Source organism: Salmo trutta, unplaced genomic scaffold (genome assembly GCF_901001165.1).
Source record: "Salmo trutta unplaced genomic scaffold, fSalTru1.1, whole genome shotgun sequence".
Lineage (NCBI taxonomy): Eukaryota > Metazoa > Chordata > Actinopteri > Salmoniformes > Salmonidae > Salmo > Salmo trutta.
This window is the reverse complement of record NW_021823434.1, coordinates 152,143-180,015: the sequence shown is the minus strand read 5'-3', so window position 1 is coordinate 180,015 and position 27,873 is coordinate 152,143. Positions and strand designations below refer to the sequence as shown.

Genomic DNA, 27,873 nt, shown 5'->3' with positions numbered 1-27,873 from the left:
TTGTCTGTGTGTAGAACATGAACAAACCAGGATCTCTCTGCTCCCTGCAGCAAGTTAGTCTACGTGTTGAGCTACGTCGATGAGTTGGAGGAGAACGTATGATATCGTTGACACAGAGCAACACAGAGGAGGGTTGATGAACTGGAGGAGAACGCATCATATCGTTGACACAGAGCAACACAGAGGAGGGTCGTTGACACAGAGCAATGCAGAGGAGAGAGAGGAGGATCCCTCGTCATCTATTTATACATCCAGGAATGCTCTCATTCCCTGTTCCATCCATCAGACCAGTTACTGCTGGCAGTCTCTCCTCGCGCTAGAACCAGAAGGGGTCCATAGCTAAATCAAGCTCTGGCAAGCTGCTATACCGGCTACCGGCTATAACGGATTCAATCTAGCTTCAGCAAGCAGCATGCAGCCCCAAGGTAAGCGCTCCACAAATTACATTTTATGGATGCTGCCCACTGGGCACAAACCGGTTGAAGCAATGTAGTTTCAAAGATTTTGTCAATATATTGTGATTTGGAATCTTCATGGAAAATAAATGGATTTGAAAAAAATATTTAAATGGTTAAATTTCAATAACAGGATAATGTCATCATTGTAACAAATGTTCAATATGGACAAACCTTACAAAATAAGTGAAATTTGTACCTTTGAAACAATGTCAGATCTTCAATGTTAAATCCCCTATCTATAGGCAAGGCAGCAACTCCTACGGGAGAGTTGATCTATTATAGAGAGATCTGTAGAGAATAATGTACTGGAGAATTGATCTATTATAGAGAATAATGTACTGGAGAGTTGATCTATTATAGAGAGATCTATAGAGAATAATGTACTGGAGAATTGATCTATTATAGAGCGATCTATAGAGAATAATGTACTGGAGAATTGATCTGTTATAGAGAGATCTATAGAGAATAACGTACTGGAGAATTGATCTATTATAGAGAGCTCTATATAGAATAATAAACTGGAGAGATGATCTATTATAGAGAGATCTATAGAGAATAATGTACTGGAGAGATTATCTATTATAGAGAGATCGATAGAGAATAATGTACTGGAGAGATGATCTATTATAGAGAGATCTATAGAGAATAATAAACTGGAGAGATGATCTATTATAGAGAGCTCTATAGAGAATAATAAACTGGAGAGATGATCTATTATAGAGAGATCTATAGAGAATAATGTACTGTTTGTAATGCTTTGCTCTATCACACATCTCAGAACATGGTCATCAATATCATAGATTAGTTTGCTGATAATGCAAAATATGGCATTGTTTTAATAGTATCATTATTACGTATAATTACACCATATACACAAAAGTACGTCAACACCCCTTCAAATGAGTGGATTTGGCTTTTTCAGTAAGCTATTTCAGTAGAGGAGAGATTGACTTTATCACTACTTTTATTTATGAGAGGTATTGACATGTTGAATGCACCGAGCTGTCTGTCTAAACTACTGGCACACAGCTCGGACACCCATCCATACCCCACAAGACATGCCACCAGAGGTCTGTTTAAACTACTGGTACACAGCTCATAGACACCCATACATACCCCACAAGACATGCCACCAGAGGTCTGTTTAAACTACTGGCACACAGCTCAGACACCCATCTATACCCTACAAGACATGCCACCAGAGGTCTGTCTAAACTACTGGCACACTGCTCAGACACCCATACATACCCCACAAGACATGCCACCAGAGGTCTGTTTAAACTACTGGTGTACAGCTCAGACACCCATACATACCCCACAAGACATGCCACCAGAGGTCTGTGTAAACTACTGGCACACAGCTCAGACACCCATACATACCCCACAATACATGCCACCAGAGGTCTGTTTAAACTACTGGCACACAGCTCAGACACCCATACATACCCCACAAGACATGCCACAAGAGGTCTCTTCACAGTCCCCAAGTCCAGAACAGACTATGGGAGGCACACAGTACTACATAGAGACATGACTACATGGAACTCTATTCCACATGAAGTAACTGACGCAAGCAGTAAAGTTAGATTAAAAAAAAACGATAAAAAAACACCTTATGGAACAGCGGGGACTGTGAAGCAACAGAAACATTGGCACAGACGCACACAGACACACAGACACACAGACACAGACACAGACACACACACACACACACACACACACACACGTATACACACACACACACACACACACACACACACACACACACACACACAAACGATAACATACGCACTGGATGCAGTCTATCACAGTGCCATCCATTTTGTCACCAAAGCCCCATACACTACCCACCATTGCGACCTGTATGCTCTTGTTGGTTGGCCCTCGCTTCATACTCGTCGTCAAACCCACTGGCTACAGGTTATCTACAAGTCTCTGCTAGGTAAAGCCTCGCCTTATCTCAGCTCACTGGTCACCATAGCAGCACCCACTCGTAGCACGCGCTCCAGCAGGTGTATTTCACTGGTCACCCCCAAAGCCAATTCCTCCTTTGGTCATCTTTCCTTCCAGTTCTCTGCTGCCAATGACTGGAACGAACTGCAAAAATCTCTGAAGCTGGAGACTCATATCTCCCTCACTAACTTTAAGCACCAGCTGTCAGAGCAGCTCACAGATCACTGCACCTGCACATAGCCCATCTGTAAACAGCCCACCCAACTACCTCATCCCCATATTGTATTTATTTATTTATCTTGCTCCTTTGCACCCCAGTATCTCTACTTGCACATTCATCTTCTGCACATCTACCATTCCAGTGTTTAATTGCTATATTGTAATTACTTCGCCACCATGGCCTATTTATTGCCTTAACTTACCTCATTTGCACTCACTGTATATAGATGTTTTGTTTTCTTTTGTTCTACTGTATTATTGACAGTATGTTTTGTTTATTCCATGTGTAACTCTGTGTTGTTGTATGTGTCGAATTGCTATGCTTTATCTTGGCCAGGTCGCAGTTGTAAATGAGAACTTGTTCTCAACTAGCCTACCTGGTTAAATAAAGGTTAAAAAGAAAGAGTGGAGGCTGTTATAGCAGCAAAGGGGGGACCAACTCCATATTAATGCTCATGATGGAATGAGATATTCAACGAGTAGATGTCCACATACCTTTGGTCATGTAGTGTATATTGAAAAGTGGTGACGCATCTCTGCGTGCCTGGCAGACATCTCAACTTGGATATTGGCCCTCAAGCTCAACCTTTAGAAAATGGAGCTGTTCTTCCTCCCAGGGAAGGCCAGCTCTCTCCTTAACGATTAACAACTCCACAGTATCCCCCTCCCAGAGTGCAAAGAACTGTGACCCTGGACAACACCTTGTCATTCTCTACAAACATCAAAGCAGTGACTCGCTCCTGCAGGTTCATTCTCTACAACATCCGTAGAGCACAACCTTTCCTCACACAGTTTGTTCCATCAAACTTCTGCAACTTATCCAAAACTCAGAAGCCTGCCTGGTGTTCAACCTTCCAAAGTTCTCCTGTCTCACACCGCTCCTCTGCACACTCCATTAGCTTCCAGTCTTCAGGACCCTGGTGCAACAAGGGAAACCCTACACCCCAACCCACGTAATCCATCCTGACACCTATGGTCTCTTGGCCCTCCCAACCCTACGGAAGGGCACCTCCCGCACAACCCAGTCCAAGCTCTTCTTTGTCCTGGCACCCCAACGGTGGAACAAGCTTCCCACTAAAGTCAAAAGGATAGCGGAGTTCCTGCCTGCCAATCTTCTGAAAATGTCTGAAACCCTACCTCTTTGAAATGTATCTTAAATAACTACCACAGAGTAAAAAAAGGTACTTATCTCTTCCTACTAGCCTGACTGATAAAGACTTTGTTGAGTGAAAATGTACTTTCTATGATTGTGATATGTTGTTGTTCACCTAGCTATCTTAAGATTAATGCACAAATAAGAGAGTCTGCTAAATGACTCAAATATCAAATGTAAGTAAATAATGATCAGTCATGAACACAGTCATTTCCTAATGTGCTATTATCTATGCTATGCAATATTAACTGTACAACCATCACTAACAGAGGTTTTATTAAGGCCAGGATTCACTCAGATCAGTGGTAACCGTTGATAGCTTATCATTGCCTTCTGTTTAGGCGATGTCAGAGGTGTACCTGCGCGGTCAAGAAACCACACCTACAGTTGAAGTCGGAAGTTCACATACAGTTTACATCCACTGAGGTTGGAGTCATTAAAACTTGTTTTTCAACCACTCCACACATTTATTGATAACAAACTATAGTATTGACAAGTCGGTTAGGACATCTACTTTGTGCATGACACAAGTCATTTTTCCTACAATTGTTTACAGACAGATTATTTCACTTATAATTCACTGTATCACAATTCCAGGGGGTCAGACATTTACAGCTTGGAAAATTCCAGAAAATTATGTCATGGCTTTAGAAGCTTCTGATAGGCTAATTGACATCATTTGAGTCAATTGGAGGTGTACCTGTGGATGTATTTCAAGGCCTACCTTCAAACTCAGTGCCTTTTTGCTTGACATCATGGGGAAATGAAAAGAAATCAGCCAAGACCTCAGAAAAAGATTTGTAGACCTCCACAAGTCTGGTTCATCCTTGGGAGCAATTTCCAAACGCCTGAAGGTACCATGTTCATCTGTACAAACAATAGTACGCAAGTATAAACACCATGGGACCACACAGCCATCATACCACTCAGGAAGGAGACGCGTTCTGTCTCCTAGAGATGAACGTACTTTGGTGCGAAAAGTGCAAATCAATTCCAGAACAACAAAGGACCTTGTGAAGATGCTGGAGGAAACAGGTACAAAAGTATCTATATCCACAGTAAAACGAGTCCTATATCGACATAACCTGAAAGGCTGCTCAGCAAGGAAGAAGCCACTGCTCCAAAATCGGCATAAAAAAGCCAGACTACGGTTTGCAACTGCACATGGGGACAAAGATCATACTTTTTGGAGAAATGTCCTCTAGTCTTTTGAAACAAAAATAGAACTGTTTGGCCATAATGACCATCGTTATGCTTGGAGGAAAAAGGGGGATGCTTGCAAGCTGAAGAACACCATCCCAACCGTGAAGCACGGGGGTGGCAACATCATGTCGTGGGGGTGCTTTGCTGCAGGAGGGACTAGTGCACTTCACAAAATAGATGACATCATGAGGTAGGAAAATTATGTGGCTATATTGAAGCAACATCTCAAGACATCAGTCAGGAAGTTAAAGCTTGGTCGCAAATTCACCCAACCTATTGTGGGAAGCTTGTGGAAGGCTACCTGAAACATTTTACCCAAGTTAAACAATTTAAAGGCAATGCTACCAAATACTACTTGAGTGTATGTAAACTTCTGACCCACTGGGAATGTGATGAAAGACATAAAAGCTGAAATAAATCATTCTCTCGACTATTACTCTGACATTTCACATTCTTAAAATAAAGTGGTGATCCTAACTGACCTAAGACAGGGAATTTTAACTAGGATTATATGTCAAGAATTGTGAAAAACTGAGTTTAAATGTATTTGGCTATGGTGTATGTCAACTTCTGACTTCAACTGTATATCTCACCGGCATTAAAAGTTCACAACTATGGAAATAATGACAGTGAAATTGAAAAGCATTAAAATCAAATAATAAGGATTTATTTCAGCCAAAAGTGTTCGAACTTGTAACGCGGCTGCATGGGATACCTACTAATGTGATTTGGCAACAGGTATAACGGCGGGAGCTGCTTGTGTTTTGACACCACCTGAACAAAAACAACTATAAGCTATGCATTTGTCGGTTACCGCGGGTTACCACAGATCTGATTGAACCGCAGTCCAATTCACTATTCAGTAATGTTCCAGATTTACCAAGACAACTAGACTATCAGTAGAGTTACCTAGACACCTACTGTACACTATCAGCAGAGTTACCGATAGACCTACACTATCACTAGAGTTACCATCCTAGACACCTACATTATCAGCAGAGTTACCTATAAACCTACACTATCAGTAGAGTTACCTAGACACCTACACTATGAGCAGAGTTACCTAGACACCTACACTATCACAAGAGTTACCATTCTATACACCTACACTATCACTAGAGTTACCATCCTAGACACCTACATTATCAGCAGAGTTACCTATAAACCTACACTATCAGTAGAGTTACCTAGACACCTACACTATGAGCAGAGTTACCTATACACCTACACTATCACAAGAGTTACCATTCTATACACCTACACTATCACAAGAGTTACCATCCTAGACACCTACACTATCAGTAGAGTTACCTAGAGACCTAAATTATCAATCGAGTTACCTATAGACCTACACAATCAGTAGAGTTACCGTACTAGACACCTACACTATCACTAGAATTACCATCCTAGACACCTACACTATCAGAAGAGTTACCATAATATACACCTACACTATCAGTAGAGTTGCCATCCTAGACACCTACACTATCAGTAGAGTTACCTAGACACCTACATTATCACTAGTTACCTAGACAACTACACTAACACTAGAGTTACCTAGACACCAACACTATCAGTAGAGTTACCTAGACACCTACACTATCACTAGAGATACCTAGACACCTACACTGTCAGTAGAGTTACCTAGACACCTACACTGTCAGTAGAGTTACCATCCTAGACACCTACATTATCACTAGTTACCTAGACAACTACACTAACACTAGAGTTACCTAGACACCTACACTATCACTAGAGATACCTAGACACCTACACTGTCAGTAGAGTTACCTAGACACCTACACTGTCAGTAGAGTTACCATCCTAGACACCTACATTATCACTAGTTAACTAGACAACTACACTAACACTAGAGTTACCTAGACACCAACACTATCAGTAGAGTTACCTAGACACCTACACTACCACTAGAGATACCTAGACACCTACACTATCAGTAGAGTTACCTAGACACCTACACTATCAGCAGAGGTACCTGGACACCTGCACTGTCAGTAGAGTTATCCTCCTAGACACCTACACTATCAGTAGAGTTACCTAGACACCTACATTATCACTAGTTACCTAGACACCTACACTATCAGTAGAGATACCTAGACATGTACACTAACACTAGAGTTACCTGGACACCTACACTAACACTAGAGTTACCATCCTATACACCTACACTAACACTTGAGATACCATCCTAGACACCTACACAATCACTAGAGTTACCTAGACACCTACACTAACACTAGAGTTACCATCCTAGACACCTACACTATCAGTAGAGTTACCATCCTAGACACCTACACTATCAGTAGAGTTACCTAGACACCTACACTATCAGTAGAGTTACCTAGACACCTACACTAACACTAGAGTTACCTAGAGACCTACACTATCAATAGAGTTACCTAGACACCTACACTATAAGTAGAGTTACCTAGACACCTACACTAACACTAGAGTTACCATCCTAGACACCTACACTATCAGTAGAGTTACCTAGACACCTACACTATCACTAGAGTTACCTAGACACCTACACGAACACTAGAGTTACCTAGAGACCTACACTATCAATAGAGTTACCTAGACACCTACACTATCAGTAGAGTTACCTAGACACCTACACTAACACTAGAGTTACCATCCTAGACACCTACACTATCAGTAGAGTTACCTAGACACCTACACTATCACTAGAGTTACCTAGACACCTACACTAACACTAGAGTTACCATCCTAGACACCTACACTATCAGTAGAGTTACCATCCTAGACACCAACACTATCACTAGAGTTACCATCCTAGACACCTACACTATCCCTAGAGTTACCTAGACACCTACACTATCACTAGACTTACCTAGGCACCTACACTGTCACTAGAGTTACCTAGACACCTACACTATCAGTAGAGTTACCTAGACACCTACACAATCACTAGAGATATCTAGACACCTACACTATCAGTAGAGTTACCATCCTATACACCTACACTATCAGTAGAGATACCTAGACACCTACACTGTCAGTAGAGTTACCTAGACACCTACACTATCAGTAGAGTTACCTAGACACCTACACTATCAGTAGAGTTACCTAGACACCTACACTGTCAGTAGAGTTACCTATAGACCTACACTATCAGTAGAGTTACCTAGACACCTGCACTGTCAGTAGAGTTACCTAGACACCTACACTATCAGTAGAGTTACCTAGACACCTACACTATCAGTAGAGTTACCTAGACACCTACATTATCACTAGTTACCTAGACACCTACACTATCAGTAGAGATACCTAGACACCTACACTATCACTAGAGTTAACTATAGACCTACACTGTCAGTAGAGTTACCTAGACACCTACACTATCAGTAGAGTTATCCTCCTAGACACCTACACTATAACTAGAGTTACCTAGACACCTACACTATCAGTAGAGTTACCTAGACACCTACACTATCAGTAGAGTTATCCTCCTAGACACCTACACTATAACTAGAGTTACCTAGACACCTACACTATCAGTAGAGTTATCCTCCTAGACACCTACACTATCACTAGAGTTACCTAGACACCTACACTAACACTAGAGTTACCATCCTAGACACCTACACTATCAGTAGAGTTACCTAGACATCTACACTAACACTAGAGTTACCTAGACACCTACATTAACACTAGAGTTACCATCCTATACACCTACACTAACACTTGAGATACCATCCTAGACACCTACACAATCACTAGAGTTACCTAGACACCTACACTAACACTAGAGTCACCATCCTAGACACCTACACTATCAGTAGAGTTACCTAGACACCTACACTATCACTAGAGTTACCTAGACACCTACACTAACACTAGAGTTACCATCCTAGACACCTACACTATCAGTAGAGTTACCTAGACACCTACACTATCAGTAGAGTTACCTAGACACCTTCACTATCACTAGAGTTACCATCCTAGACACCTACATTATCAGTAGAGTTACCATCCTAGACACCTACACTATCACTAGAGTTACCATCCTAGACACCTACACTATCCCTAGAGTTACCTAGACACCTACACTATCACTAGACTTACCCAGACACTGGCACTGTCACTAGAGTTACCTAGACACCTACACTATCACTAGAGTTACCTAGACACCTACACTAACACTAGAGTTACCATCCTAGACACCTACACTATCAGTAGAGTTACCTAGACATCTACACTAACACTAGAGTTACCTAGACACCTACATTAACTCTAGAGTTACCATCCTATACACCTACACTAACACTTGAGATACCATCCTAGACACCTACACAATCACTAGAGTTACCTAGACACCTACACTAACACTAGAGTTACCATCCTAGACACCTACACTATCAGTAGAGTTACCTAGACACCTACACTATCACTAGAGTTACCTAGACACCTACACTAACACTAGAGTTACCATCCTAGACACCTACACTATCAGTAGAGTTACCTAGACACCTACACTATCAGTAGAGTTACCTAGACACCTTCACTATCACTAGAGTTACCATCCTAGACACCTACATTATCAGTAGAGTTACCATCCTAGACACCTACACTATCACTAGAGTTACCATCCTAGACACCTACACTATCCCTAGAGTTACCTAGACACCTACACTATCACTAGACTTACCCAGACACTGGCACTGTCACTAGAGTTACCTAGACACCTACACTATCAGTAGAGTTACCTAGACACCTACACTATCACTAGAGATATCTAGACACCTGCACTATCAGTAGAGTTACCATCCTATACACCTACACTATCAGTAGAGTTACCTAGAAACCTACACTATCACTAGAGTTACCCAGACAATTACACTTCCAGTAACTTGCTTGTCTGCCATTCAGCCAGACTATTTCATAAAATAACATGGTCTGTAGATCACTGTCTGATCTCTTTGGTTCTGTGTGCCTGCGAGCTTGAGTCAGCGGTTCATTGCGTGGGTGTGAGGAAGTCGGGGTGGGGGTTGGGTGGGTCCAGACAGAGGCTCAATAGCGAGTCAATGTTCAAAGCCTGTTGGGACAAATTGGGAGGAGAGAGATGTGGGCTCCCATTTAAATAGAATAGTAGAGGATTGAGGAGAGATGGATGAGAGACCTGAGGAAGGGATAGAGATGGAAGCTCCTATTTAAATAGAATATTAGAGAAGAGTTGAGGAGCGATGGATGAGAGACCGGAGGAAGGGAGAGAGATGGAGGCCAAGTACCAAACATGATACTAATGCTGTTGACAACCTGTTACTAGTAATGTATAGAGATTCAAAGAGAGAGAGAGAGAGATAATGAGGGAGAGTTAGAGAGAGAGGGAGAGAGAGAGAGAGAAAGGGGTGTTGAAGACAGCAAGCAGACAGAAAAATACACAGACAGCCAGGTCTCTTAGTGCAGGCCAGGGTAGTGCAGATTAATTACAGACAGCCAGGTCTCTTAGTGCAGGCCAGGGTAGGGCAGATGAACTACAGACAGCCAGGTCTCTTAGTGCAGGCCAGGGTAGTGCAGATTAACTACAGACAGCCAGGTCTCTTAGTGCAGGCCAGGGTAGTGCAGATTAACTACAGACAGCCAGGTCTCTTAGTGTTGGCCGGGGTAGTGTAGATTAACTAAAGACAGCCAGGTCTCTTAGTGCAGGCCAGGGTAGTGTAGATTAACTACAGACAGCCAGGTCTCTTAGTGTTAGCCGGGGTAGTGCAGATTAACTAAAGACAGCCAGGTCTCTTAGTGCAGGCCAGGGTAGTGCAGATTAACTACAGACAGCCAGGTCTCTTAGTGCAGGCCAGGGTAGTGTAGATTAACTACAGACAGCCAGGTCTCTTAGTGTTGGCCGGAGTAGTGCAGATTAACTACAGACAGCAAGGTCTCTTAGTGCAGGCCAGGGTAGTGCAGATGAACTACAGACTTAGATTTAGAGCTGACAGGCAGATATTAGAACGATTAACGGCTGACAGTGAGATACTAGAGAGATGTAGAGCTGAATGGGATATATTAGACAAATGTAGGGATGAAAGGGAGATATTAGAGAGATGTAGGGCTGACAGGGATATATTAGACAGATGTAGGGCTGACAGGGAGATATTAGACAGATGTAGGGCTGACAGGGAGATATTAGACAGATGTAGGGCTGACAGGGAGATATTAGAGAGATGTAGGGCTGACAGGGAGATATTAGACAGATGTAGGGCTGACAGGGAGATATTAGACAGATGTAGGGCTGACAGGGAGATATTAGAGAGATGTAGGGCTGACAGGGAGATATTAGAGAGATGTAGGGCTGACAGGGAGATATTAGAGCGATGTAGAGCTAAACGGGAGATATTAGAGAGAAATAGGGCTGAAAAGGGACATATTGGTGTTATTAATGGCTGATATTGGAGATATTAGAGAGATTCACGGCTGACAGAGAGATATTAGAGAGATGTAAGGCTGACAGGAAAATATTAGAGAGATTAAGGTCAGATATTGGAGATATTTGAGAGATATAGGGGTGAAATGGGAAACACTCTAGAGATTAAGGGCCGATTTTGGAGATACTAGAGAGATTAAATGCTGACATTGGAGATATTAGAGAGATGTAGGGCTGATATTGTAATTTGTAGAAGACTTTAGGTCTGATAGGGAGATATAAAGATGTTGGGCTGATAAATGAGATATTAGAAAGATGTAGGGCTGTAAAGGGAGATATTAGAGAGATTAAGGTCTGAAAGGGGAGATATTAGAGAGATTTAGTGCTGAAATTGGAGATATGAGAGATTTAGGGCTGACAGGGAGATATTTGAAAGATGTATTGCTGAAATGGGAGATATTAGAGAGATTTAGATCTGAAAGGGGCGATATTAGAGAGATTAATGGCAGATATTGGAGATTTTTGAGATATTTAGGGCTGACATGGAGATATTTGAGAGATTTAGGGCTGACAGTGAGATATTAGAGAGATGTAGGTCTGAAAGGGGAGATATTAGAGAGGACGGCAACTGCTCCGCCCCCAACCATAAGGCTCTCCAGAGGGTAGTGAGGTCTGCACAACACATCACTGGGGCAAACTACCTGCCCTCCAGGGCACCTACACCACCCGATGTCACAGGAAGGCCAAAAAGATCATCAAGGACAACAACCACCCGAGCCACTGCCTGTTCACCCCGCTATCATCCAGAAGGAGAGGTCAGTACAGGTGCATCAAAGCTGGGACCGAGAGACTGAAAAACAGCTTCTATCTCAAGGCCATCAGACTGTTAAACAGCCATCACTAACATAGAGTGGCTGCTGCCAACATACTGACTCAAATCTCTAGCCACTTTAATAATAAAAAAGTATGTAATAAATGTATCACTAGCCAGAGCCACTTTATATAATATTTTCATACCCTACATTACTCATCTCATATGTATATACTGTACTCTATACCATCTACTGCATCTTGCCTATGCCGTTCGGCCACCGCTCATCCGTATATATTTATGTACATATTCTTATTAACTCCTTTACACTTGTGTGTATAAGGTAGTTGTTGTGAAATTGTTAGATTACTTGTTAGATATTACTGCATGGTTGGTTAGAAGCACAAGCATTTCGCTACATTCGCATTAACATCTGCTAACCATGTGTATGTGACAAATAAAATTGTGTTTGATTTGACCAGGGGAGCATGGTCCGTGACCAAGGTGAAGTGGGTACCTAGCAGGTAATACTTCACCGCAAGACACTCTTTCTCAACAATAGAGTACTTTTTTTCTCAATGAACCAGCTTTCTGCTGATGTACATGATGAGGTGCTCCTCTCCATCTTGTATCTGGGACAGAATGGCGCCTAGTCCCGTGTCACATGCATCCGTCTGGACCAACATCTGCACCTGGAAATCGGGCGTTATGAGAATCAGATGGGAGCACAGTGCTTCCTTCAGACGGCTGAACGCCGTTTCTGTCTCGTCCGTCCATTTCACTGTTTTCAGGAGGTGGGCCCTGGTTAGATCGGTGAGGAAGGAAGCTATAGCCGCAAAGTTGGGGAGCTCCCTGAGCTCTTGCTTCTGGGCTGGGTCGAGGTCCTCATTGCTCGGGACCACCACTGGTACCATTGGCGTCCTTGGTCCCGACCATAACACGGCCAAGGTTGTCCTCTTGTGCCACTTCTTCAACAGGTTCATGTGGTAAATCCGTTGGGATTTCCATCTCCCCGGCTGCCGTTTGCGGTAATTGACAGGTCCCAGCTTCTCAATCACCTCGTATGGCCCATGTCATGTTGCCAGGAACTTACTTTCGGCCGTGGGGATTAAGACCAAAACCCTGTCTCCCACCTGGAATTCTCGGGGCTGGGCTCCCCGATTGTAGATCTGGGGTTGGGTGCGCTGGGCCTTCTCCATATGTTCCCTCACAACTTGCCATATGGCTTTCATCCGCTCCCTCATCGTCGCCACGTGCTCTACCACACTGAGTAAGGGGGTCGGTTGGGCTTCCCACACCTCCTTGGTGAGGCCCAGTAGGCCTCGTGGCCTCCTCCCGCTTAGGAGTATGAAAGGGGAAAACCCAGTGGGGGACTGGGGTACTTCTCGGATTGAGAACATTAGGTGGGGTAGTAGCTGGTCCCAGTTTTTCCCGTCCTGCTCGATGACCTTCCACAGCATTTGTTTGAGCATTTTATTGAACCGTTCAATGAGCCCATCCGTCTGCGGGTGGAAGACGGAGGTCCGGTTCTGCTTGATCTGCAGGAGAGCACACAAATCTTTCATTAGGCGGAACATAAACTCAGGACCTTGGTCTGTCAGGATCTCGTTCGGGATGCCCACCTGGCTAAAGAGGTGGAACAGCTTCCGGGCGATTCCCTTGGATACCGCCGCCCGTAGGGGAATGGCCTCAGGATACCAGGTGGCATAGTCTACTATCACCAGGATGTACCGGTGTCCTCGTGCTGTTTTACCAGGGGTCCCACTATGTCCATGGCGATGCGTTCAAAGGGCACCCCAATGATCGGTAGGGGGACCAGTGGGTTTCAGAAGTGTGCCTTTGGGGCAGTCATTTGACACTCCGGGCTGCTGCGACAGTAATCTTCCACGGCCCTCCTCATCCCAGGCCAGTGGAACCGGGCGGCGATCCATTCCCGGGTGCGACCCCAACAGGTGGGTGTGGGCCAGCTGAAGAACGGTTCCCACGTACCATCGGGGCAGCAACAATACCTCTCGAAGTTCCCCCTGTTGGTGCAACACCTGATACAAAAAGTTATTCTTGATTTGGAAATGGGGGAATTACCAGTCACTCACCCCCGGAAGTAGCTGTCCATCCACCGCTATCACATGGGCTGCGGCAACATTCAAGTTAGGATCCTCCCACTGGGCCATCCCGGATTGTTCCCTCAGTTGGCCCCCAGGGGGTGTCTCAACTGGCCCCTCGAAATCAAGGAGGGGGAGGCTGGGCTCTTCCTCCCGTGGTTCCCCGGGGGGGTCGGGTTCTGGCACCCCCGTCGACTCTGACTCCGGACCCATAGATACAGGTTGATGAACCGTTTGCTTCCGGGCCGCACAGGCGATGGTTCGTCCTCACTCTCATCTTCGGCTGGCTCGTACCTTCTTCCTCAGCTCATGCCCCCACAGGGCTGCGAACAGCGGACAATATCGTCCCACTAGAAGAGGTACCAGCAACTCTGGTACTGCACCCACCATCATCTGGCAGTTCCCTTGTGGTGTCACGAAGTTGGCCCATACGGTTGGATACCGCTTTGTGTCCCCTTGAACACAGGAAATTGACATCTCCCTACCACGTTCGGTATCCTGATTCAACAGACTCATGGTTATGAGGGTAACCATACTTCCTGGGTCAAATAGAGCTTCCGTGCCGTGTCCGTCAACCTTCACCGGGACCATGGGTGCAGTTGATTCATGGTGTGCCCAACAGGAGGTGACATAGTTCACTGCATGACCCACCTCGCCTCCGGGGCTTGCTGATGGCATCGACTCCTCTCGAGCCGTGCAATTCCAGGCAATGTGCCCCCGGGCGCCACACTCAAAACACCTCCTTTGTTCTCCATCTACCTGGGGTTGTCGGTGGAGGGGCGGCCCTACTCCAGCCGTCTCTCCATGGGTTTGCGGTCCTTTGGCCCTGCCGACTGTCGGTTTGGGGTACACAGCAGTGGGGCTGTCCTTCCGACTCCTCGAACAGGTCGCCGACTCGGCCCGGGTCCAACTCAGCAGGGCCTGAGTGTTCTGATGTGTTTCCACTGCTTCCTGGAGGCCCTCCATGGTCTGGGGTGCACATAGACTCGCTGCCCTCTTCATGTCGTGGGGTACTGCCTGTAGGAAGCGATCCAGGACCACTTTGTCTAGGATGGAGAGGGTGGATGCGTCGGTTAGGAGCCATCCCCTGGTGACGCGCAGTAGTTCGCTCATCTGGGCTCAGGGGGATGCGTCAGCTACGAACCTCCAGTGGTGGAATAGTTGAGCCCGATGGGCCAGGCTGTACCCGTAGCGGCTGAGTATCTCCCGTTTGAGTCCATCGTAGTTAGCCGCCTGTTCATCGTTCAGGTCCCAATATGCCTTTTCAGCATTCCCAGAGAAGAGCGGGGCCAGCAGACAGGCCCACTTCTGTCTTGGCCATCCTTCCCGTAGTGCCGTCCGTTCAAACGTACAGAGGTAGGTTTCGATGTCGTCATCTTCTGTTAACTTGATTAAAAACTGGTTTGGATGTGATTCAGTAGTCCTTGTAGCTTCCTGATTTCCTCAATGAGGAGGACGTTTTGTAGCCGCTGTTCCTCCAGCGTTCGTTCCTGAACTGCCTGTTGAGGTTGTTGGGCCCGGATGAACTGAGCAATCAACTCATCCATGCTGATGCTGCGTAAACGTAAACCCTGATCTGACCACGTTATAAGAGTGCCCGCATTCTCCAGCACTTGGGGTAGACCAGGGGGTTGGGTCAAAACGTTTACACAGATCAGACACGGACAGAGTAGGATTAGCTCAGTTTCAAAGGTGTTTATTAAAATAATAGTCCAAAAGAAAAGAATATCATCTACTGGGCTTTGGGTCTTGCTGTATCCTGTGGGGATCAAAAACTGAACTCTCTCCTGTTACCTCTGGTACCGTCCCTAACTATACGGGAGTCCTTTCCTCCCCCAGTCTCTCTCCTGTGTGCTGCCCTTCTGGCAGCTTGATGGGAGTTGTTCAGCTGATGAGCAATCAGCCCTTGATTACTCACCAATCCCCAATCAGTCCCAATTAGTCCTGGCCGGAGAGCCCGTCGAGACCTGGCACGTCCAGCAGATGGAGCCATCACCTCGTGGTGTATACTCAGTCTGTCACCAGGCCTGCTGTACGCCACACAGTATTTAGAAATTCTCTCAGAATAGGAGTGCTGATCTAGGGTCATGTCCACTGGTCTTATCTTATATCTAAACAGCTCAACTGAACCTAAATCAGCACTCATACTCTGAAAATATTACTGATTACGGACCAAGAGAGGAATGGGTAGGGCTGAGCAGCAGGGATCTCTTTAAAAGAAGACATCCTTTGAGGATTAATGAAGCTTCTAGCTCTCATGTGATGTCCTGGCTGTTGGGAACAACGAGCACATGTTCAGTCCCTGTCCCAGCATGCTGTATTTATCTCCAGGTGTCCAAGAGGAACATGCCGGTTTTTTCCTTTCTCAAGTAAACCCTGCAAACACCTCTCTCCTCCTGATTTGTTCATCCATGTATTCTATCTCTCTCTCCCTCCTGGTTTGTTTATCCATATATTCTCTCTCTCTCTCCTCCTGGTTTGTTAATCCATTTATTCTTTGTCTCTCTCCTCCTGGTTTGTTCATCCATGTATTCTGTCTCTCTCTCTCTCTCTCTCTCTCTCTCTCTCTCTCTCTCTCTCTCTCTCTCTCTCTCTCTCTCTCTTTCTCTCTCCTCCTGGTTTGTTCATCCATGTATTCTCTCTCTCTCTCCTCCTGGTTTGTTCATCCATGTATTCTCTGTCTCTCTCCTCCTGGTTTGTTCATCCATGTATACTGTCTCTCTCCCTCCTGGTTTGTTCATCCATGTATTCTCTCTCTCTCTCTCTCTTCCTGGTTTGTTCATCCATGTATCCTCTCTCTCCTTCCTCCTGGCTTGTTCATCCATGTATTCTCTCAGTCTCTCCTCCTGGTTTGTTCATCCATGTATTCTCTGTCTCTCTCCTCCTGGTTTGTTCATCCATGTATTGTCACGTCCTGGCCAGTATATAAGGTTAATTGTTTTGTAGTTTGGTCAGGGCGTGGCAGAGGGTATTTGTTTTATGTGGTTCAGGGTGGTGTGTTTGTTTAAAGGGGGTTTGATGTAGTATTTCCGGGGTTTGATGTAGTATTTCCGGGGTTTTGGTTTATAGTCTGTTTATGTATTTCTATGTATAGTCTGGTGAGTGTGTTTCTATGTTAGGTTAATTGGGGTTGGGACTCTCAGTTGAAGGCAGGTGTTGTCTATCTGCCTTTGATTGAGAGTCCCATATAGTAGGGTGTGTTTGTTTGGATTTTGTGGGTGATTGTTCTGTGTTGAGCTTAGGCTTTGCCAGACTGTTTGTTGTCGTTCGTTCGTTTCTCGTGTTTGTTATTGTAGTCATTTTTTGAAGTTAATAAATCATCAAAATGAGCATACACGTACCTGCTGCGTTTTGGTCCTCTTTCACCGACGACAACCGTGACAGAATCACCCACCTCATGAGGACCAAGCAGCAGAGGAAGGAGCAGACGGTTTTCGAGTTGGACTGGCGGGAGAAGTGGACTTGGGAGGATGTTCTGGACGGGGCCGGACCTTGGCACCAGGCTGGGGAGTATCGCCGCCCGCAGTGGGAAATTGAGGCAGCCAAGGCAGAGAGGCGGTGGTACGAGGCCAGAGACGCGCTGAGGGAGAAGCACGAGAGGCACCCCCAAGAATTTTTTTTGGGGGGGCACACGGGTAGTTTGGCTAGGCGTAGGAAGAGCCGGAGGCCAGCTACCCGTGGTTATATGGAGGAGCGTATGAGGTGGGGAGCGCCATGTTTCGCTGAGAAGCACATTATCTCACCCATACGCACGCACAGTCCGGTGCGAGTTATTCCAGCCCCTCGCAGGTGCCGTGCTAGAGCGGGCATCCAGTCTGGTAGGAGGATGCCTGCGCAGCGCATCTGGTCGCCGGTACGCCTCCGAGGACCAGGCTACCCAACTCCCGCTCTACGCACGGCTACCATCAGGCCCCTGCACAGCCCAGTCTGCCCTGTACGAGCACTCCGCTCATACAGGGCTACTAGTTCCATCCAGCCAAGGCGGGTTGTGCAGGAGGTAAGATCTAGACCGGCTGTGCGCCTCCATAGCCCTGGGTTTCCAGCTCCTGTCTCTTGTGCGGACCCGGAAGTGCGTCAACCCAGTCCGACTCGTCCTGTTCCCGCTCCCCGCACTAGCCTGCAAGTGCGTAAACCCAGCCTCGCCAGTCAACAGTCGTCAGAGCTGCCAGCCAGTCAACAGTTGTCGGAGCTGCCCGCCAGTCAACAGTCGTCGGAGCTGCCCGCCAGTCAACAGTCGTCGGAGCTGCCCGCCAGTCAACAGTCGTCGGAGCTGCCCGCCAGTCAACAGTCGTCGGAGCTGCCCGCCAGTCAACAGTCGTCGGAGCTGCCCGCCAGTCAACAGTCGTCGGAGCTGCCCGCCAGTCAACAGTCGCCGGAGTGGCCAGACTGCGCTGAACTGCCGGAGTGGCCAGACTGCGCTGAACTGCCGGAGTGGCCAGACTGCGCTGAACTGCCGGAGTGGCCAGACTGCCCTGAACTGCCGGAGTGGCCAGACTGCCCTGAACTGCCGGAGTGGCCAGACTGCCCTGAACTGCCGGAGTGGCCAGACTGCCCTGAACTGCCGGAGTGGCCAGACTGCCCTGAACTGCCGGAGTGGCCAGACTGTCCCGAGTTGCCAGACTGGCCAGACTGTCCCGAGTTGCCAGACTGCCCAGACTGTCCCGAGTTGCCAGACTGCCCAGACTGTCCCGAGTTGCCAGACTGCCCAGACTGTCCCGAGTTGCCAGACTGCCCAGACTGTCCCGAGTTGCCAGACTGCCCAGACTGCCCCGAGTTGCCAGACTGCCCCGAGTTGCCAGACTGGCCAGACTGCCCCGAACTGCCAGAGTGGCCCGACTGCCGGGAAAGGCCTGAACCGGAGCCACCTCCCGAAATAGGTGGGTTGGGGAGGGGGGGTGTAGCACAGTGCCGTCGTTGACGGCAGCCACCCTCCCTTCCCTCCCTTTAGAAAAGGGGAATTTTTATTTTTGTGTTTGGGGTTATTTTTTGTTAAGGTGCTTCCGGGGTAGCACCTTTAAGGGGGGGGGTACTGTCACGTCCTGGCCAGTATATAAGGTTAATTGTTTTGTAGTTTGGTCAGGGCGTGGCAGAGGGTATTTGTTTTATGTGGTTCAGGGTGGTGTGTTTGTTTAAAGGGGGTTTGATGTAATATTTCCGGGGTTTGATGTAGTATTTCCGGGGTTTGGGTTTATAGTCTGTTTATGTATTTCTATGTGTAGTCTGGTGAGTGTGTTTCTATGTTAGGTTAATTGGGGTTGGGACTCTCAGTTGAAGGCAGGTGTTGTCTATCTGCCTTTGATTGAGAGTCCCATATAGTAGGGTGTGTTTGTTTGGATTTTGTGGGTGATTGTTCTGTGTTGAGCTTAGGCTTTGCCAGACTGTTTGTTGTCGTTCGTTCGTTTCTCGTGTTTGTTATTTTTGTAGTCATTTTTTGAAGTTAATAAATCATCAAAATGAGCATACACGTACCTGCTGCGTTTTGGTCCTCTTTCACCGACGACAACCGTGACATGTATTCTCTGTTTCTCTCCTCCTGGTTTGTTCATCCATGTATTCTCTGTTTCCATCCTCCTGGTTTGTTCATCCATGTATTCTCTGTTTCTCTCCTCATGGTTTGTTCATCCATGTATTCTCTGTTTCTCTCCTCCTGGTTTGTTCATCCGTGTATTCTCTGTTTCTCTCCTCCTGGTTTATTCATCCATGTATTCTCTCTCTCCCTGCCAGTCCTAAAATCATGCCTTAAACTGTTGTCTTACTCTGAGGCGGATGCAGGGACATTAACAATGAATCTGTCGGGGGGGGACGTTTTTTCTCTCCATCAAATGCCGTGTGAATTTTAAACCCAACCACGAACCTAAAGGTGAACACATTGATGTAGGAAGTCTGTTTCTACCTCAGACAACTTGCTGCTATTTCCCTCCAGTCATTTCCACCAATTGGCTTAATTATGTGGTCTGATTCATCCAGCACAAGCATCAGAGTGTTCTGTCTGATAGATAGAGAGATAGACATCCCTGGGACAGAAATTACAACTCTCTCTCTCTGCACAGCATTTTATAGTTTGTCTCGCTTATAAAATTCAATATTTCACCCGTCACTGAATGTGTCAATATTTTGACAGTGTACATGTGGGAAGGCCTATTGACCTCTAGCATTGGAAAATGTCGTTTTACATGCATTTTGTGTTCTTTACCACTGGGCACAAACTGGTTAAGTTAGTAATGTGACGTCAAATCTATGTGGAAAATACATTGGATTTGAAAAAAGTAATCAACGTAAACTAATGTTTTGAGGGTAAAATTTCAACCACAGGATTATTTCATCATGGTAACCAAATTTCAAAATGTACAACCTTCTCTAAAATATAGTGAATTTGTACCTTTGAAACAACGTCATATCTTCAACGTTATACGGTGCATTCAGAAAGTATTCAGACCCCTTGTTTTTTTCACATTTTCTTACCTAACAGACTTATTCTAAAATTGATTAAATTGTTTTTTCTTCATCAATCTACACACAATACCCCATAGTGACAAAGCAAAAACAGGTTTATTGAAATTTTATAAAGAAAGTATAAAGAAAATATCATTAGTACTCAGTATATTTACTCAGTAATTTGTTGAATCACCTTTGGCAGCGATTACGGCCTCAAGACTTCTTGGGTATGACACTACAAGCTCTACCATGCTATGTTGTTGTCTTAGGTCTCTCGTTATGTAGTGCTGTGTTGTCTCTCTTGTTGTGATGTGTGTTTTGTCCTATATTTTTATTTTTAATCCCAGCCTGACCATAAGGTGCTACAGAGGGTAGTGCGTACGGCCCAGTACATAACTGGGGCCAAGCTTCCTGCCATCCAGGACCTCTATACCAGGCGGTGTCAGAGGAAGGCTAAAAAAAATGCAAAAACCCCAGTCACAGACTGTTCTCTCTGATACAGCATACGGTACCGGAGCGCCACTTCTAGGACCAAAAGTTTCCTTAACAGCTTCTGCTCCCAGACAATTTACATTGACACCACCCCTTGTTATTTATTTTATTTGATATATTTCACCTTTATTTAACCAGGTAGGCCAGTTGAGAACAAGTTCTCATTTACAACTGCGACCTGGTCAAGATAAAGCAAAGCAGTGTGACAAAAACAGCAACACAGAGTTACACATAAACAAACGTACAGTCAATAACACAATAGAACAATCTATGGACAGTGTTGGCAAATGTAGAAGAGCAGGGAGGTAAGGCAATAAATAGGCCATAGAGGCGAAATAATTACAATTCAGCATTAACACTGGAGTGATAGATGTGCAGATGATGATATGCAAGTAGAGATACTGGGGTGCAAAAGACCAAGAGGATAGATAAAAATATGGGGATGAGGTAGTTTGGTGTGCTATTTACAGATTGGCTGTGTACAGGTACAGTGATCGGTAAGCTGCTCTGACAGCTGATGCTTAAAGTTAAAGAGGGAGATATAAGACTCCAGCTTCAGTGATTTTTGCAATTCGTTCCAGTCATTGGCAGCAGAGAACTGGAAGGAAAGGCGGCCAAAGGAAGGGTTGGCTTTGAGGGTGACCAGTAAAATATACCTGCTGGAGCGCTTGCTACGGGTGCTGCTATGGTGACTAGTGAACTAAGGTGGAGCTTTACCTAGCGCAGACTTATAGATGACCTGGAACCAGTGGATTTGGGATGAATATGAAGCGAGGGCCAGCCAACGAGAGCATACAGGTCGCAGTGGTGGGTAGTATATGGGGCTTTGGTGACAAAACGGATGGCACTGTGATAGACTACATCCAGTTTGCTGAGTAGAGCGTTGGAGGCTATTTTGTAAATGACATCATAGAAGTCAAGGATCGGTAGGATGTGTCAGTTTTACGAGGGTATATTTGGCAGCATGAGTGAAGGAGGCTTTGTTGCAAAATAGGAAGCCGATTCTAGATTTGATTTTGGATTGGAGATGCTTAATGTGAGTCTGGAAGGAGAGTTTACAGTCCAACCAGACACCTAGGTATTTGTAGTTGTCCACATATTCTAAGTCAGAACCGTCCAGAGTAGTAATGCTAGTCAGGCGAGAGGGTGGGGGCAGCAATCGGTTGAAGAGCATGCATTTAGTTTTACTAGTGTTTAAAAGCAGTTGGAGTGTTGTATGGCATAAAAGCTTGTTTGGAGGTTTGTTATCACAGTGCCCAAAGAATAGCCAGATGTATACAGAATGGTGTCATCTGCGTAGAGGTGGATCAGAGAATCACCAGCAGCAAGAGCGACATCATTGATATATACAGAGAAAAGAGTCGGCCCGAGAATTGAACTCTGTGGCACCGCCATAGAGACTGCCAGAGGTCTGGACAATAGACCCTCCGATTTGACACACTGAACTATATCTGAGAAGTAGTTGGTGAACCAGGCGAGGTAGTCATTTGAGAAGCTAAGGCTGTTGAGTCTGCCAATAAGAATGCGGTGATTGACAGAGTCGAAAGCCTTGGCCAGGTCGATGCAGATGGCTGCACAGTACTGTCTTTTATTGATGGCGGTTATGATATCGTTTAGGACCTTGAACGTGGCTGAGGTGCACCCATGACCAGTTCAGAAACCAGATTGCATAGTGGAGAAGGTATGGTGGGATTCGAAATGGTCAGTGATCTGTTTGTTAACTTGGCTTTCAAAGATTTTAGAAAGGCAGGTCAGGATGGATATAGGTTTGTAACAGTTTGGGTCTAGAGTGTGTCCCCCTTTAAAGAGGGGGATGACTGCGGCAGCTTTACAATCTTTGGGGATCTCATAATTTTAGAAAGAGAGGGTCCAGATTGTCTAGCCCTGCTGATTTGTAGGGATCCAGATTTGCAGCTCTTTCAAAACATCAGCTGTCTGGATTTGGGCGAAGAAGAAGTGGGGAGGCTTGGGCAAGTTGCTGCAGGGGGTGCTGAGATGTTGGCCAGGGTAGGGGTAGCCAGGTGGAAAGCCTGGCCAGCCATAGAAAAATGCTTCTTGAAAGGATCGATTACCGTAGATTTATCGGTGGTGACAATGTTTCCTATCCTCAGTGCAGTGGGCAGCTGGGAGGAGGTTCTCTCATTCTCCATGGACTTTGCAGTGTCCCAAAACTTTTTGGAATTAGTGCTACAGGATGAAAATTTCTGTTTGAAAAGCTAGCCTTTGCTTTCCTAACTGACTATTGGTTCCTGACTTTCCTGAAAAGTTGCATATCGCGGGGGCTATTCGATGCTAATGCTGAATGCCACAGAATGTTTTTTTGCTGGCCAAGGGCAATCAAGTCTGGGTTGAACCAAGGGCTATATCTGTTCTTAGTTCTACATTTTTTGAATGGGGCATACTTATTTAAGACGGTGAGGAAAGCCCTTTTAAAGAGCAACCAGGCATCCTCTACTGACGGGATGAGGTCAATATCCTTCCAGGATACCCGGGCCAGGTCGATTAGAAAGGCCTGCTCGCTGAAGTGTTTTAGGGAGCATTTAACAGTGATGAGGGATGGTTGTTTGACCGTGGACCCATTACGCACACAGGCAATGAGGCAATGATCGCTGAGATCCTGGTTGAAGACAGGTGTATTTAGAGGGCATGTTGGTCAGGATGATATCTAAGAGGGTGTCCATTGTTACGGATTTAGGGTTGTATCTGGTAGGTTCCTTGATAATTTGTGTGAGATTGAGGGCATCTAGTTTAGATTGTAGAATGGCCGGGGTGTTAAGCATGTCCCAGTTTAGGTCACTTAATAGTGCGAACTCTGAAGATAAATGTAGGACAATTAATTCACATGTGGTGTCCAGGGCACAGCTGTGGGCTGAAGGGGGTCTATAACAAGTGGCAACGTTGAGAGACTTGTTTCTGGAAAGGTGGATTTTTAGAAGTAGAAGCTCGAATTCTGTGGACACAGACACGGATAGTATGACAGAACTCTGCTGGCTATCTCTGCAGTAGATTGTAACTCTGCCCCCTTTGGCAGTTCTATCTTGGCGGAAAATGTTATAGTTAGGGATGGAAATTTCAGGATTTTTGGTGGCCTTCCTAAGCCAGGATTCAGACACGGCATGACATCCGGGTTGGCAGAGTGTGTTAAAGCAGTGAATACAACAAACTTAGCGAGGTGGATTCTGATGTTAACAAGCATGAAACCAAGGCTTTTACGGTTCCAGAAGTCAACAAATGAGAGCGCCTGGAGAATAGGAGTGGAACTAGGGGCTGCAGGGCCTGGGTTAACCTCTACATCACCAGAAGAACAGAGAAGGAGTAGGATAAGGGTACGGCTAAAGGCTATAAGAACTGGTCGTCTAGTGAGTTCGGAACAGAGAGTAAAAGGAGCAGATTTATGGGCGCGGAAGAATAGATTCAAGGCATAATGTACAGACAAGGGTATGGTAGGATGTGAGTACAGTGGAGGTAAACCTAGGCATTGGAGGTAAACCTAGGCACCATTTAAGACAGGTGAGGTCACCGCATGTGTGGGGGATGGAACAAAACGGCTAACCCTAACCCTAACCCTAAGACATATTGAGCAGGGCTGGAGGCTCTACAGTGAAATAAGACAATAGTCACTAACCAAACAGCAATAGACAAGGCATATTGACATTTAGGAGAAGCATGTGTAGCCGAGTGATCATAGGGTCCAGTGAGTAGCACTAGATGAGCTGGAGACATGGTGATTCAGATAGCTAGCAGGCCGGGGCTAGCTGGTTAGTAGATGGGCCTTCGGTGGACATCGCAAAGGAAGAGCCTGTTGAAACCCCTCGGATGGTTACATCGGCAGACCAGTCGTGATGGATCGGCTCCGATTTGGCAGTAAAAGGGTCCAGGCCCATTGGCAAAATAGATATTGTAGCCCAAGAATTGGCTGATGGACCTCTTCAGCTAGCCAGGATATGGGCCTAGCTCCAGGCTAGCTCCAGGCTAACTGGGGCGTTCTTCGAGACAGAGACGATGATCCAATGTAAAGGTTCAGAGCTTGCGGTAGGAATCCGGAGGTGAGGTAGAGAAAAAGCAGTCTGATACGCTCTCTGGGTTGAAATCGCGCTGTGCAGACTGGTAGGAATTGACCGGGCTGAGGCTGGTTGATGTCCGAGTTAACGGTGATGACCGCTAGCAGTGGCTAACTGACTACTAGCTAGTAGCTAGTTAGCTGGCTAGCTGCTGATGGGGGTTCCGGTTCTAAAGTGTAAAAAATAGCAGATCTGTACCACATTGGGTAAGGCGGGTTGCAGGAGAGTATGTTCAGTCCGTAGATGGAAATTGACATTTAAAAAAATAAAAAATAAATATAGGAAATATATACGAAGAAAAATATATATACATGGGACGGTACGGGACAAGACAAACAGACGTAATTTCTAAATGGTTCATCCAATATGGGGTACAAAGCCAAAACAACTACTAATGTGTCACTGTCCCAAAACTTTTTGAGCTCACTGTATAGTATCTATTAAGTTCATTCCTGTCCCTCATACTAAATCCTCTTCCTCTTAATTCCTCATAGGAACAGGATGCTCCTGACAACGTGCCAGTGAGCTGAAAAGAGAGAGAACTGAAGGTAAACTCAAAGTTATAAAGATGAACCCTATGGAGGAAATGACGACCATGTCTCTGCCGATGTGGGCTCTGTTCGCCAACTCCAGCCAGCTGTACTACAACCCCAACACCACTGTGGCCCCTAATTTCCTCACCAAACCCAAGGCCTGTGAGCAGCTCAACATTGCCACAGAGGTCTTCCTCATCCTGGGTATTATCAGTTTGTTGGAGAACATCCTGGTCATCTACGCCATCATCAAGAACAAGAACCTCCACTCCCCCATGTACTTCTTTGTGTGTTCCCTGGCTGTGGCCGACATGCTGGTCAGCGTCTCCAACGCCTGGGAGACCATCATCATCTACCTGCTGACCAACCGGCAGCTCATTGTGGACGACCATTTTATTCGTCAGATGGACAACGTCTTTGACTCCATGATCTGTATATCAGTGGTGGCGTCTATGTGTTCTCTCCTGGCCATCGCTGTAGACCGGTATGTGACCATCTTCTACGCTCTGCGTTACCACAGCATCATGACCCATAGAAGGGCCGCTCTCATCATCGGAGCCATCTGGACCTTCTGCACGGGCTGCGGCATCGTCTTTATCATGTACTCCGACACCACCCCTGTTATCATTTGCTTGGTATCCATGTTCTTCACCATGCTGGTGCTCATGGCCTCGCTGTACAGCCACATGTTCATGCTGGCTCGCTCCCACGTCAAGCGCATCGCGGCTCTGCCTGGGTGCAACTCCATCCACCAGAGGGCCAGCATGAAGGGAGCCATCACTCTCACAATCCTCCTGGGCATCTTCATCGTCTGCTGGGCACCCTTCTTTCTCCACCTTATCCTGATGATCTCCTGCCCCGGGAACCTGTATTGTGTGTGCTTCATGTCTCACTTCAACATGTACCTCATCCTCATCATGTGTAACTCTGTGATTGACCCTCTGATCTACGCCTTCAGGAGTCAGGAGATGAGGAAAACCTTTAAGGAGATTATCTGTTGCTACAGCCTGAGGAACGTGTTTGAGTGTCTCCCTGTGTGCTATAAACCTGGAGTGGCATAGAACTCTTACCCTTATAGACTCTTTGGCCATGGGTCCTACGTGTGGTTTAGTCAGCAGGATTTGGGCATGAACAGAGTGCATTGGAGGAGAAGATGTGTCTTAGACTGCCTTGTCCCAATGCAGTCTGATTAAGCTGAACTTGTAGAACACTTTGTGCCTTAACACTAGAACTGCTAAAGCAGTCATTTTGACCCTACAGTGTATATTCGTCCACCGAATCAAAGCAGTCTCATAAGCCTACTCTGGCCTACTTGGAGTAGGCTACACAGTGAGAGTGTGCGTAATTGTGCATGCTGAACAGTTTTCAATATCTGGGAAAAGATACACATCAGGCAGCAGGTGAGCGAGTGTCAAAGAATGTGGTGATGAGGCAAGGGGAGAAATGTCATGATGGACAACTTCTTCACTGTCATTGGAGAACAAGTTGCTTGTGGCCGGCACAATGAACAAAGTTAGACGTGCGCTCCTTCCATCTATGCAAAAATAAGCACCTGCACTGCCGTTATACTCCACAAAGGTGCTGAAGAATGACAAGATGACAGGAACACAATAAAAATATGACTATTACGCACTACAACCAAACAAAGGTATGTAAAAGTGTGTCAAGCAAGTGAAAGTTACGAAAATTGTGTCAACTGTTAGGACAAGGGATAACAGCTAAATGAAATCCAAATGATGCCATTGAGTGAAGATGCACACAAGCACGAGCTGACAATACTTTACCATTTTTATCTGCTGTCATATCTACACTTATATTCATTAGATTGCCTTTATTGCTTTTGTGCTGTTTCATTATTTATCAAGGCCACGTGGCACTTATAATGATGTTTAGGCTGCTGATGTTTTCATCACTTGACCGCTTGACCATGCATCTTGGTATTTTGGAGTAGTTATAAAATAAGCTGTTACCATGTTCCAACACATGCTTTCTGTTTCATAGTTGTAACAAAGGCACTCCACTAATAAAATTGATTTAACACGATTTATTT

At 45.8% G+C, this 27,873-nt stretch overlaps 1 protein-coding gene across 1 annotated transcript; it reads left to right on the top strand.

Moving 5' to 3' along the window:
* LOC115190942 (melanocortin receptor 5-like) lies at positions 1–27,866 on the top strand. The gene is made up of 2 exons (XM_029748981.1): positions 1–425; positions 25,785–27,866. Exon 2 carries the CDS (start codon positions 25,859–25,861, stop codon positions 26,882–26,884), a length of 1,026 nt encoding a protein of 341 aa, XP_029604841.1. The 5' UTR covers positions 1–425; positions 25,785–25,858; the 3' UTR covers positions 26,885–27,866.
* The last annotated feature ends 7 nt before the right edge of the window (positions 27,867–27,873 follow it).

Excerpts from the sequence above, each read along its gene's own strand:
- LOC115190942 (XM_029748981.1), top strand. The coding sequence starts at position 25,859 with ATGAACCCTATGGAGGAAATGACGACCATGTCTCTGCCGATGTGGGCT.